Source organism: Gopherus flavomarginatus, chromosome 1, assembly GCF_025201925.1.
Source record: "Gopherus flavomarginatus isolate rGopFla2 chromosome 1, rGopFla2.mat.asm, whole genome shotgun sequence".
NCBI lineage: Eukaryota > Metazoa > Chordata > Testudines > Testudinidae > Gopherus > Gopherus flavomarginatus.
This window is the reverse complement of record NC_066617.1, coordinates 297,792,440-297,806,058: the sequence shown is the minus strand read 5'-3', so window position 1 is coordinate 297,806,058 and position 13,619 is coordinate 297,792,440. Positions and strand designations below refer to the sequence as shown.

Genomic DNA, 13,619 nt, shown 5'->3' with positions numbered 1-13,619 from the left:
TTTGTATTTTAAGGACAATACTGCTATATAAGGCTAAAAAGTAAACATTATTACTGATAGAAAAATATTTGTATATATTTTTCAGGAACTGATTCACAAAAAATCATACAATTAAGAATATTAATAAAAATACCTCAAACTGGCAGATGCTGAACACTTTCTACAAAATAATATCTTTCAACTCTTATTGACTTCAACAAAAGTAGACTGCACTTAGTACCTTAAAACAACAATAGTATTAAACTCTAGAGAGATGCATAGACAGATAGATGGATAGATGGACAGTCAGATCTTCTGTTTTAGTGGTATCTGGGCATTTTGAAACATTCCTATCATTTCTGAGATCTGAGCAACTTACAAATTGATTTCAATGAACACATAAAATTCTGTATTTCTCACCTTCCATCCATAAGTCAGCAGAAATATTTGTTTTCGGTTTTTTTTGTCTTTTTTGCTGTTTGCAGGTGCTATCCAAAACCTGCTCCCACTGAAGTCAATAAAGGTGATAGACAGATTGATTTCTGCACTGTGTTTGATTGAATTCAAAATGGATTAATCTGGAGTTCAGTCAAGACAACATTTATTTTACTCAGCGTTATTTTATATTTTGGATATTTAATATCGACATCACCTATTCCCCGACACAGTAGTTTTTTCTAAAAACAAAAATACCAGGCAAGATCCTCAGCTTGGGTAAATCAGCAGAGTTTCATTTACTTCAGTAGAGTTATGCTGATTTACCCCAGCTGAAGATTTGGCCTCAAATTTTAATTCTTACTATTAACAGTGTGTAAATGAGAGCTCATTGCATTCTTCCTGTCGGCAGAGCATGCATATTCTAATTAAAACAATACTACAACAGTGACATAGAGATTTTATTAATGCAAAATATAGTGTGGTATTTTGCAAAATGTAATATGACTACAAAGAGACTTCACAGAAAACTACAGCAACTGCACGGCAACTTGAAATAATGCTAGATAATCTCCTGACAAAGGGTGAACAATTCAAGTTTCACTTTTCATGTGGTATGATGGCAGAACCACTACAAAGATACACAGAGGTTTTATAATAACTTTTCATTCTTGCTAACCTTGCTAACTGCTGAAATAGAAAATGAAAGGGGAAATTATAGGCATGATCTTTGTAGGTGAACCTGCTAGCATTTAGACACCTAATTACCTAAATATGCCTACAAATCAGATAATCGAACAACAATGTATTTTCACTCACAATGCATTCTGCTCCCAAAATCATAGGTTAGATGAGGCTGTTTTAAAAATGTGGAGATAATTGACAAAATGGGCCAAATTCTTCCATGATTTACACCCTGTGCAGTTTTTTTAATGAGAACAATATGAAATAGACATAAAGAGATAAGGGCCTTATGTTTATCTGGCTTACATCCATGCTGTGTGAGCCTAGTCTGCACACAGTTTTTGTACCAGTAATCTATTCTGGTTAGAGGTATGTTTTTTTGTTTTTTGTTTTTTTTAACCAAAATAGTTATACTGGTACAGGGCACAGTTATATCACTATAAAAGCGCCTTATCCCAATTTATCTTATTCCCCTTCGCATACAGAAATTACACTGGTTTAATGCATATTTATAATGATATAACTGCATCCACAATAAGAGGGTTATACCACTCAAACTATAATGGTATTGTTAACACAGTACAACTTTTGTGTGTAGACAAGCCCTTAAGATCACAATTCTGTAAGATGCTAAATCTTAAGCAAACTTAAACCCTGTTAGGACTAGTCATATGCTTTAACTGAGACAAATCTTAAGTTTCTTGCTGATTGAAATCCTGGCTAGAGAAAAATATTGGCCCTTTATGTCTTCATGTTGATTTCTAACAGAAATATGACAATGACTATAGATATGGGGTAAATTCCTCCATGATTTACATCCTCCTGGATAATACTCTTCTTGTTAATGGGATTGAGTGGGATGTAAATCAGAGAAAACTTGTCTCCAGTGATATATCTGGCATATATGATTTTACAGATCATCCTCAAGATGTTCCACCACAGGCTGTGAATTAAAAGGAAAAACCAAGACTGCAGCAGGAAATGTTGATGATTTAGTTTCACTTTTTCCCTCCGTGTTTGTATTGAATCAACACCTGCACTAAAGGAAGTACCAGAGAGAACTGCACTTCAGAGGCGAATGAATAAATAAAGGTTTTAAAGGATTTTAGAATCTATTTAGATGGAAGGTGCTAAGTAAATCCAAATACTATCTGTGGCTATTGCTAGATTTTTCAGAACATACTGCTTTCTGACTGGTACATTATATTCAGTATGTTGAATACCAGATGGGTCAGATGAGGCCCATAGTAAGCAGGCACAATGAGACTGAACTGAGAAGGCTAGTTCATAAATAAGAGCTGTATATATGTGTGTGTGTGTGTGTTTGTTTGGATAGATATACTGATACATGTGCGTGTGTGTGCGTATATATGAAATATGTGTCAGTGTATTACATGCTTGATATATGGATAAACAACTCTAATGTGAAAATATATAGCATAGCATCCATGGAGCAATTTTACCTATTATTTAGCATTCCCTCACATTAAATTTTGTATGTGTTTGTTTTCTGCCCCAATATGAACTTCTGCATAATCCACACAGGTAAACTGTGTACTTAAAGAGTTGTCAAATGTAAATGGGTCACTGTTTTCATATCTTTAACATCTGTTGTTTATATCCAAGAAAGCACACCAGGGGCAAGAAAATTAATTCCCCAATTGCTGTCAACTGAGTTAGGGAACAGCAATAAACAGCCTACTGTAAAGCCTCTAGCTACAATAAAATTGCTGTCAATAAAGTGTGGCTGATATGGTTTTGCTAGAAGAATAGATTCTTTGGAAATGAAAATCTGAAATGGTAACTAGAAAGATCCCTTCTTGTCCCTAAACACAAAAGAACAGTATCACAAAACCCCAATAGCATTAAACTCTTAGGATCCTATTCTCTCTGCTGTGTATGATGTGATTCTGATTAGCATTTACGAAAGTTATGCATTGCACATCCAGGTGAGAACAGACTGCAGTGATTCAGACAAAAACTGTCTGCATGGAAAACCGATTTAAAGAGAAAGGAAGCTTGCTAGGCTTTTAACGTATGTAACTGTATACACAAAATGTTCCTTATTATAGCTTAGCATTTACAGTGCCACAATTGAAAACAGTATTATTGCTTAGAGTTATGTTCAGATTTCCATTATAACCATGAGTTTTCACATGCTCTTAACTGCTGAAAAACTCTCCCTTTCAGCTGAAATTTTCCATGCTTAGTCTCAGCTCAAAGATAAATTTCTTTAGCCATTTGAGCAAAATGTGTTATCCTATTTTGAGCTATGCAAAGGTGGAAAAACATACTGTACTTTTTCAGCATTTCCAGTTTTTTTAAGACATACATAACTCAAAAACAGCTGTATTTTATATGTTGAAGTTCTCTCAGTGGCTAGCCCTCACCATGTCCAGGCTAACATGTAAAAATAAAATAGCCATAAGCATAAATAATTGAAACAATGAAATTATAGTTGATAGAAAATGCAACTTTGCGCATCTGCAGTAAAAAATTGCCACTAAGAACAATCCTATTTATGGGACTATGGAATGCTGTGAATATGTAATGGTAATCTTTACAAGCTATGAAAAATTCTGTACTGCTATTTCACTGTAGATTACCACAGTTGCGCACACTTTCAATTTTGCAACTGTGGAAGAATACATTTGATGCATTAATGTTTTAATCTTTTTTTTTTCCTTAAAAAATAGAGAAACTGAATATAGAAGCTTCAGGTTACAATTTTAAACAAACCAAAGTCAAAAAATGCCAAAAATTACATATGACAGAGCAAGCTTAAGTGATCTTCACTCATAATACTGAGCCTTCATTCTTCATATTCACTCCGTACTCAGACAAAACTCCTATTGACTGAATAAGGAGCAAAGAATTGGCCCCACAGAAAATGTTGCATTACTGTTATGCAGTTAAATATATACTTGAATATGCAATATGAGTAATATGTAAGTTAAGTTTACTATTAGAACCTTAAATTTTTGTATTTTCTGTCTTTTGAGTGCTTGAAAATGTACGGTCAAAGTCAGTGCTTGTTTACCTTGATTGAATTCAGTGGAATTGTACACATTTCTGAACAGGTTTAATTTTGGCCCAGATACCGAAAAGTACTTAAGAATGTACTGTAGTCCATCCCTACTTGGGACAACATTTAAGCAGATGACTACCTCTGATCCTGTGCTTACATCCATTGACTTCAATGGGATATATGTATGCACTTTAAGTTAAGCACACACTTAAGCGCTATTCTGAATAGGAATGCTTTCATGAATTGAAGTCTTTGCTCGTAACTTTCAATGTGACATTAATGTAAGGTTTTTAGGCCTACGTTACTGCAGTTTTACAGTGGTTTAACTCCTTCCAAATTTGTTGGAACAGAGTTACATTAGTGTAAAATTGGAATAAAGCATGGTGATTTGACTTTCACTGTCTATCATTTCACTATTTATCCTGTTGCTAAATTATGGCACTGAGTAGGGTTTTTATAAAAGAAAACTTTTCACACACAAGAATGCAACATGCTGTCTTCTGCTGTATTTTGTACTTAGTTGTTTGATGCACTGGCTCAATATTTTGGATACTGTTTTTGTTCAGTTGAATACTGAAATGAACACTGATGGAACACCCTGCATAGATTTCAGTATTATTCATGGGTCATATTAGTGACTACAGAATCTGAGCAAGAAGAGCTGACAGTGGGTAACATTCTTTTCACATTCCTATTTATGTTAATTAGCTCTGAAAAGACACTTCCTAGTTCAAGTTTCAGAAGTGCTCTGCTCAGAGCAGCTACCAGGTGTTCTGCATCATAGGCACTTGGGGAGGGCTTTCGTTTTTATACTGGGCACTTTTTGAAACACCAACCAGCATAATTCAAAGTGGTGTACAGAAGTTTAGACAAGCAATTCCCATTGGATTTAATGGCAATCACATAGCCAAAGCCCAACAAAGTATTCTGAAAATGTAGGAGCCCTGAAAGACTTTATCATGGGATCCAGTCTAAGCAGATGACTTAAAGTCAATAGGAGTTTTGCCTGATTTTAGTTTATCAGCAGTACTTAATGCTATGTATATGTGTTTTCATTATGGATAATAATCTTAAATAACATTTTTAATGGAAAATATATCCTAATAACATTTCTCAGGTAAGTATTCCCCTAACCTTCTCCCTTTTTTATTCCAACATTCTCTGCAACATTTCATGGACCCTTTCCAAATTACAGAAATAAATACTTTCTGCAAAAGATGCAGATGACCACTTTGCTATAGCTTTTCAGCATAAAATACAGAAATCCTCAATTGTAAATGCAAGAAAACAGTACAATGGCACAGAATTAAACACTTTTTCACAAAGGACTTTAAAAAATGCATTTCAGATCTTACATTATTTTCACCTAACATTCTATAAGAAAGATTTTATTTAAAATTTTATATTCTACTTTATGGACATACTCTATATCAACAAGGCTTTAAAAAACCCCAACAACCCATACCTATTAAACTATATTTAATTTCTGCATCATCACAGGGAACAGTAGCAAAGATACATTCCAACTCTAGAGATCATAGATAGCAAAACACCAGACTGCTAACTCATGCTGCCACTGTTGGCTGAACTCAACCATCAGAAAATGTTATAAGGTCAAAAACTTTAGTTCCTGTAACACTGATCAACTGGAAAATCTATTTTAAAAAATCAAGCTTATGAATGGAAAAGCTCAATTATAATAATTCTTCAAATCGAAAGAACAATAAAATATAGTTGCATTTTCAGTCCCATGTAGCATTATACCTCTTCTATAGACTAATTCAAAATCCATGGAAGTCAATGAAAAACTTTCCATTGTCTACAACAGGATTTGAATCAGGTCCATAATACAAGAATGTGAGTATACTGGCTGGTATTATTACTAAAACTCAAGCAACATTTATTTAACGTAAAGAACAAAAAAGAAAGTGAAAATGTTGCCTATAGGTTTTCTGCCCACATTCAGCATCACTGTTCAGTGCTGACATATTCTGTCAGGTAAATCGTTTTAGTGAACTGAACTTCCTTTAACTTCTTTGGGAGGCTGAAGGGGATTAAGAGTGATTCTTTTAACAGAACATTGGAAGTTAATTTAAGTTAAATTAACAGCACCTCTGAACACCAAAGAAGGAGGTTTTCAAATTTTGTAACTAAAATGGGGGAAGAGTGTATTCCCTCATCTGAACAACCACAGATTACCCAGAGCGCTCTGCAGTGGAGGTTTTTAAACCAGCATTTAAACAAAAATATGCTGACAGGAGTGCTACTGTAGTGCATAAAACATTCTGAGAGTTTACCTGGCTTTATAGTCCTTGTAAAAGATAGATTTTTGTGTGGAGAGTTTTCTAAGTGTTTAGTCAGTGTCTCATTTCAAGTCTATTGAAGATTTTTGGATTTTGGATTTTAGTTACCTAGACAGCAGATGCCTTGTAAGTGTCTGTTTTAAACAAGGTGTCTTGTTAGTATGACACCTTACAGATACCCAAAAGTCAAGACATGGTTTGGGGAACATCACATTCATCTCAGATAAGGCTAATGCAACAGCAAGGGAAGTACTTGGTCCTAAATTTGCTACTGACAAAATCTTTTTTGCAAAGGCGAGGTTAAATGTTCCTTGCCTGCTGTTCTAAAATACATACTTTGTGGACCCCTAATAAATTCAGACAAATCACCATATATTGAAGATTACAATGACTACAGTAATATGAAGTTGATTGCTAAACCCTAGAAGGTTGGTGCAGTGAAAGCTAAGCACTAAGAAGCTGCTTTGCAAACCCGTAAATTTAACTACTGGTTGCTCCAGTGCAACTATGATTAAACAAAAGGTTTCTTTGGCTGTAGTACTATTTTGATCCTCCCTCCCCCATTTCCTATCTACTGCAGGATTGGCACCTGGCCAGCACAAGCGACACAGTACCTTAGTGCCATCTACAGGCTATATTGACATACTAATTTAGTGGCAAAAGACAAGCATCAATGAAATAAATTAGACAGCGCTGCATTTAAATCTTTATTAGCAAAGAATTATTAGACCTAAGAAAAACTAATGCTGGATTTGGTTGAAATATGAGTTTATCAGCCTCCTAATCCCTCTTCATATGGCATATTTCACAGTTTAAAATGAGTTATGAGAGATCACATGCATAACTAAGATGAGAAAATATGTACAATGGGCTGATTTTTTCTGCATAATTAAGTTATATTTAGAGCAAATGCATTCCTTTTGAAAGTATATTTTGGCCATTTTTGAAAATATGCAAAAAACTTTCTATTAGACCCCCTACTTTACTCTAGAACAACAAAATAATTAAAAATCAAAATAGAGGAAGACTTCCTTATGGCTTAGTTATATCCTACCAACAAACCATATGCTTCACAGCTGAAGTTCCTTGGAAAGTCTGCTATCTTTGTAAGTGAAAAAATAAGAACCCCTTTAACAACAGTAACTTAACAATATTCCAAATTAGTTTGAAATATAAGAGACACTCAAACCAGCCTCACTTGAAGTTTAAAAGTGAATTTACATATCCCCAAAGTAACACATTAATCCTGAAACAGTCAAATTTTCTCTTTGAGTGGAATTTGGCATATTAGAAAACACAGTTTTTCTTCTTCAGTAACCTTTACACTGGGACACTTGTGGGAAAACAATTTGACTTTTAACAATTTATTTCCATTTTTGATCTGTTGTTTATGCACACATAGATATGTGAGAGTGTGTGTGTTTGCATGCGTGTGTATATGTGCACATGTAGTTCTTTTTAATAATCAGTGACTCTTAAAACTGTGAAATATCAGAGGCATTTTACAAGTCCCCAGACAGATGGTAAGTAGTTGTTTTTTTCTCTCTCCATATTATAACCAAGCTAAAAGTAGACCTAAACAAAAGACATTCTGGCACTTTAATACTGGTTGATTGGGCATTTGTATGCAGTACTTATAGACCAGTAAAAGTGCTCATTTACCTGTCTGGTGTGTAAGGGGCCCTTTGTCTTGAAGCCTCCTTGGGAACTGCACTCTGAGGCACTGAAGTGATCTGAACTAGTGGAAGAGCGTTTGGAAAGGGTGTCACAACCACCAACAAAGGTGTTGTCCAACGGAAGTTCCTGAATCACATGATGCTTTTTCACTGATACTGGAGTGTCAGGTTTAAGATGAAAAGCAGACTGTGGAGAGGCAGATTTGTAATGCTTAGCAAGGTCAGGACTGTTAGGCTTAAAGGTTGTTGGTGGTGCTGTGCCCCAGTCAAATCTTCCTATACTTTGCTCCTCCAGCTCAGCTGGAAGGCTTATTGTCCCGTTGATAGGTTCATGGACAGCATCATCAGGTTTCGACTCCTCAATGGTAACAAAGTTTAAAAGAGAACTTTTAGGAGACTTCCTTTTCTTCCTTTTCTTTTTCTTGTTCTGTTTGTTCTCCTGATTGGGAGACATCCATTCAGCACCTTGCTTGCTCCTTTGTGCTGCTTTGAACCTAGATGCATGTCGACAGCGAACCAGAACCGTGACAAATATCACCACTATCACAACCATAGCACCTGCCACTATAGCAATCATGATAGTAAGATAGTCCTCATTTTGATAGGGTTGGCTACTGTCCCCTATGTTCCGATCCAAGGGTGTTTCCATAGTCCTACGTATCAAGTCATAAATATAAGAGGCATTTCCAGCAGTGTCATTTACATACAAAAATACAAGCACAAGAGTATGCAAGGATTTAGGATAACCCAAGTCACTTATGTTGACCACTAAACGATGCAGCCCCACATCAGTAAGAGCTGGTTTTTCTTCCAGAGTAATATTACCTGTCACTGGATCAATACGAAATAAACCTTTGTTATTTCCACTTACAATTGTATATTTAAGTTCAGCATTCATTCCAGTGTCTATATCCACAGCAAATACTTCTGCTACGACAGAGCCTGGGATTGCTGAGAGTGGCACCAACTTAAAAGAAGTATTAGAAGGTGGGTAGATGACAACTGGGCTGTTATCATTAACATCCATGACATTTATTGTTACTTTTGCTGTAGAAGAGCGAGGAGGTTGTCCTCCATCAATGGCCTTGACATCAAAGGTGTACGAGCTCTGCTGTTCTCGATCAAAAGAAACATTGGACTTTATAACTCCAGAGTAAGGATCCAGCACAAAGTTCTCATTATCATTCAGGATGGAAAGGGTCACTGCTTTATTTTCCCCTGCATCTGCATCGGTCACTGTGATCACTCCCACGGTGCTATACTTTGGTAAGTTCTCAGATACAAAAAACTGAAAGTGATTATGAGTAAATTTGGGACTGTTGTCATTTTCATCCAGCACAGTAACAATTACAGCCGCTTGACTCTGCAGAGGAGGGGTGCCGTTGTCCCTTGCAGTTACAGTGAAAATGAAACGTTCTTGCTCTTCTCTGTCAAAAACTCTGGAGGCTGTCAAAACTCCCGTCTTTCGATCCAGATCGAAAAAGGAAGCATTAGGGCCAAGCTGATAAACAATGTCTGCATTTTTCCCACTATCTTCATCTGTGGCACTAATAGTTGTTAAGTATAGACCACGACGGTTGTTTTCAGAAACTGACAGCTCAATTACAGGCTGGCTGAAAATTGGAGGGTTGTCATTTTCATCCTCCAGTTTAACTCTTACCAGTGCAGTCTGGTTCAAACTGGGCTTGCCAGAATCAGAGGCAACAATTTTAAAGCTGAATTCTTTGGTGCCCTCATAGTCCAACAAGGAAGAGGTCTCTAACAAATACTGGTTGTCGTAAACTGCCTTCAAGTGAAATGGGACCTCTCTCTCAATGAAACAGATCACTTTGCCATTCACATCAGTGTCCTTATCTGAAACTGTAATTAGGGCAATCTTTGTATTGACAGGATCTTTCTCAGATAAGTATACTGTGCCATTGATGGGACTTATAATGTACCTGAGGTCTATGTTAGGAGGGTTATCGTTTACATCAGTGACATTGATGGTAACAGTTGCCCGAGCAGGAGTAGAGCTACCATCACTGGCCAGCACTGTCACTTTGTGAATAGCAGTCTCTTCTCGATCTAAGGACCTCTGAACTGTAATCAGCCCTGTTGTGTTATTTAAAGCAAACAGCCTTTTGGTTGCAGGGGCAACTTGGGCACCAAAAATATATCTGATTTCTGCATTGCTTCCTACATCTGCATCTGTAGCATGAAGCTGAATTACAGAGGTGCCTACTGGGGCATTCTCTGGTATGTGAACCTCCACCTGACTCTCTTTAAAAATTGGTCTGTTATCATTGACATCACTTACTGTGACTTGCAGTATGGCTGTGCTGGATTTCTGAGGGGTTCCTCCATCCTCTACTTTGATTTTCATCACATAGGTGTCCTTCTGCTCTCTATCCAAGTTTTGCTGTACGATCAGTTGAGGCCATTTCTCTCCTTCCGGAGTTTCAACAATATCCAGTCCAAAGACACTCTGCCCATTTAACAATTCATAATGCTGTACACCGTTGAAACCTGTGTCAGGATCAGTTGCTGATGGAATTGGAAAGCGGCTATTGATCAACGTGTTTTCAGGTATGGAAATATTGATGACAGGAGATGGAAACATAGGTGCATTGTCATTGGTATCTTTTACAATGATTTTTATTTTGATCAGCCTAAAAAAGTCATTGGGGAGAATAACCACTTCAAGTTCAAAAAAACACTCATTTTCTTCAGCATAGGAGGCTCCAGCACAGAGTTTTTCTCTGTCTATTCTATTAGAGGTGGTGAAGATTTCCCCGGTGGTGCTGGACACTTTGACCAAAGGGGCATCCCCTGCTTTAGAAACCAGTCTGTAGACGAGGCTGGCGCTGGTCCCTGTGGCAGCACTGATGTGAGAAATGTTCAGATCCTTTGGTATGTTTCCTATGGGTACATTTTCAGGCAGCTCCTCTCTAATAGTGTAAATAAGTTCTTGAGCTATAGCTGAATCCAGCCTTAAACAGGCAATCAGAGCAGCCAACAGGTAAAAATCCCTCAGGTCCATGATAATGTGTTTATTCTCTTTTTCTGGATTTTAGGATTTAAAGATTTCCACAGAGGAATGGTGCACGATTTGCAAGAGGAGGCGTGCATGGACTGCAGGATGCATTACATCTCATTTCTTATTTGGAGACAGCAACTGTCAACACAATCACACAGACGAGCATTATTGTTTCACAAAAAAACCAAAACAAATCCACAACCACCAAGAACTACTACTCATTTTTGCAGTGCACACTTGCAGACTGTACATATCCCTGCTTCTCCCTTTTACAACCAATCCCGGACGAATGCACCAATATCCCGTTAATTGCACATACCGAGAATGGAATTAACTACTTGCCGTACTAAAGGCAGCTACAGTTTCGACACGTACTTTCCAAATCATTTGTTAGCACCTGGTGTAATAATCAGTAATGTGCATTCTCCACTCCACCCAGCCATTTGGTGCCATTGAAAAATCTTGCCGTACTTCTCTAGGATTCTGTGCTAACTGCAATGTCAGCTGCCAAATGTAATTTGTTGTTTCCTTCCGTGTATTTTTTTTTTTTTTTGGCTAACCAGATTTTTTTTTCCTCCTGGTGCCTTGCATCTCCCACTATTGCTATCGTACTGGGAAATAAACACCCGGACATGCTGCTGCTGCAGCAGTCGTCACTGGCTACTTCACATCCCTGTTAACTAAAGAGACAATAACAGGACTCTCAGTTTCTTACACAGTAAGCTCGATGTCTCGTCTCCAGATGCTGGCTACTTCACCTTATGTTTAATAACGTTAAACTTTATTTGATTGTTAAAACATTCTAAATCAGAGGGATTGGGGATTCAAAATGCAACTTAGAAGCAACCTAAATGTTTGCAAAGAACATGCAGGAAAAAATATGTTCTGATCACAGGAGGAGAGGAAAAGGTGCAGTCTTTTACACTGACACTGATCTCCCTTCGGGATGTTATTAGCGGCTGCCACACATAAATACTGCAGACTGATAATGCAGGTAAAAAAAAAAAAAAGGACTTCTGCCGAAATGCTCTATTAACCGCAAATTAAATGGTGCAAGGCTCCAGGCATCTACATACTTGAGTGGAACTGGTCAGCGCCTAAGCACTACATCTTATCTGCATTAAAGCTGCACAGTAGCTGATGCCTGTGATCACTTCCAGCAGAGTGATGCAGGTAGGGATGCAGAGACAGCCGAGTAGGTGAGCCTTTGCCACGAACAGCAACTGAATCAGAAACACAGATTCTCTACCTAGATAAATATATTTAGTATTTAAAAAAAATCAGTGCACGGTGCACGTGTAACTTTGCACTTACACTGGTTGTGTACCTTTGCCGATCTGCTGCGGCTCAGCAAGGATCTGATCCAACACATACAGCACAAAGCATCTGCTAAACCACCAGTTTTGGAGAAATCAGCAGCAGCCAAACGCTTGCTCTTTGCGAAATGTGTTGCTTCGGGGTGGGAAATTAGCAACTCCAGAGAACAAATTCACAGTTCTGTCGTTAGTCATCCTCTCCACGTTTCATTTCTATCCGGCGACGATCCTTCTGGTGCTTAACGTGCATACACCACCGCAACCAACCAGCAAACACAAAAGCCAGTACACTTCTTTAGATCAGGGGTATTTTCCACTCTACACTGCACACATTTTCCATCCCTGTCTCCTCAGTGTAGAGAGGCAGGCATGTTAAGTCTGTAAGTTCTTATTAGAAATGTCAGAGTTGGGCTGGCTGATGCTTCTCTCTCCTTCTTTGCATCTCTGGGGTGATAGGTGCCAAAGAAAATCCTAATAGGTTATTGCTTTAGTGATGGAAGGAAGCTACAGCGCTTCCTCTGCCCTTCTCCCTCCTAGTGTCTCTTTCTTTCTCTCCTTCTCTCTCTCTGAACTGAAATTTCTTGATATAACTCTCAATAAGCCCAGAGGAAGGGTGTGAGCATGGCTAAGCCCCCCCTCCTGTGGCACCCGATTGGCCTGCAGCGGCAGGGGGTGGAGGCTGGAGCGGTGCTGCCCTGGCATTAGCCGTCAGGCGCGTCGGTCGGGCAGCCGGGGCCGAGGGGAGGCGGAGCTGAGGAGGGGGGTGAGCGGAGCTTGGCGCCGCCGCCGCGCGGAATGGTTAATAGGTTTGCGGGCAGCGGCGGCGGCGGTGGTGGCGGACTGGAGCGCGAGAGACGCACGGGGGGATGGCGCGGGAGCCGGGACCTTGTGGATTCAGCCCTCGGGAGGAGGCTCCTGCCGCCGCTGCCTTCCAGCCGTGGGCAGGGGAGTCGGTGCATGCGCCCGGCTGCCGGCGGGACGTGGCTGTGTGCTCCTGGATTGCAATGCAGGGGAGGGGAGCGCGGCCGGCGGCAGTGCTGCCCCGCACGGTGCTAAACTGCCCCGGGACGGCGGGCCTCGGCTCGGTATATTCTCCGCTGGCTTTAGCGGCGTGTGCACGCCCCACGATAGCCTGCGGGGAGCCACGCGAGGCGCCACATGCGTTTCAGCCGCGGCGTT

General features: G+C 39.0%; 1 protein-coding gene across 6 annotated transcripts in view; it reads right to left on the bottom strand.

The window, feature by feature from the left end:
* The window catches only part of PCDH9 (protocadherin 9), a 917,670-nt gene extending 904,687 nt beyond the window's left edge, over window positions 1-12,983 (bottom strand). For 5 of the 6 annotated variants that reach the window (XM_050947370.1, XM_050947390.1, XM_050947401.1 and 2 more), the window contains exons 1-2: window positions 12,439-12,983; window positions 8,092-11,262 (exon numbers count right to left, since the gene is read on the bottom strand). In XM_050947370.1, the coding sequence (XP_050803327.1) occupies window positions 8,092-11,127 (3,036 nt within the window). In that variant the 5' untranslated portion in view covers window positions 11,128-11,262; window positions 12,439-12,983. The remainder of the gene's footprint in view (window positions 1-8,091; window positions 11,263-12,438) is intronic. The other variant, XM_050947380.1, reaches the window with a different exon arrangement.
* Between the last annotated feature and the right edge of the window lie 636 nt (window positions 12,984-13,619).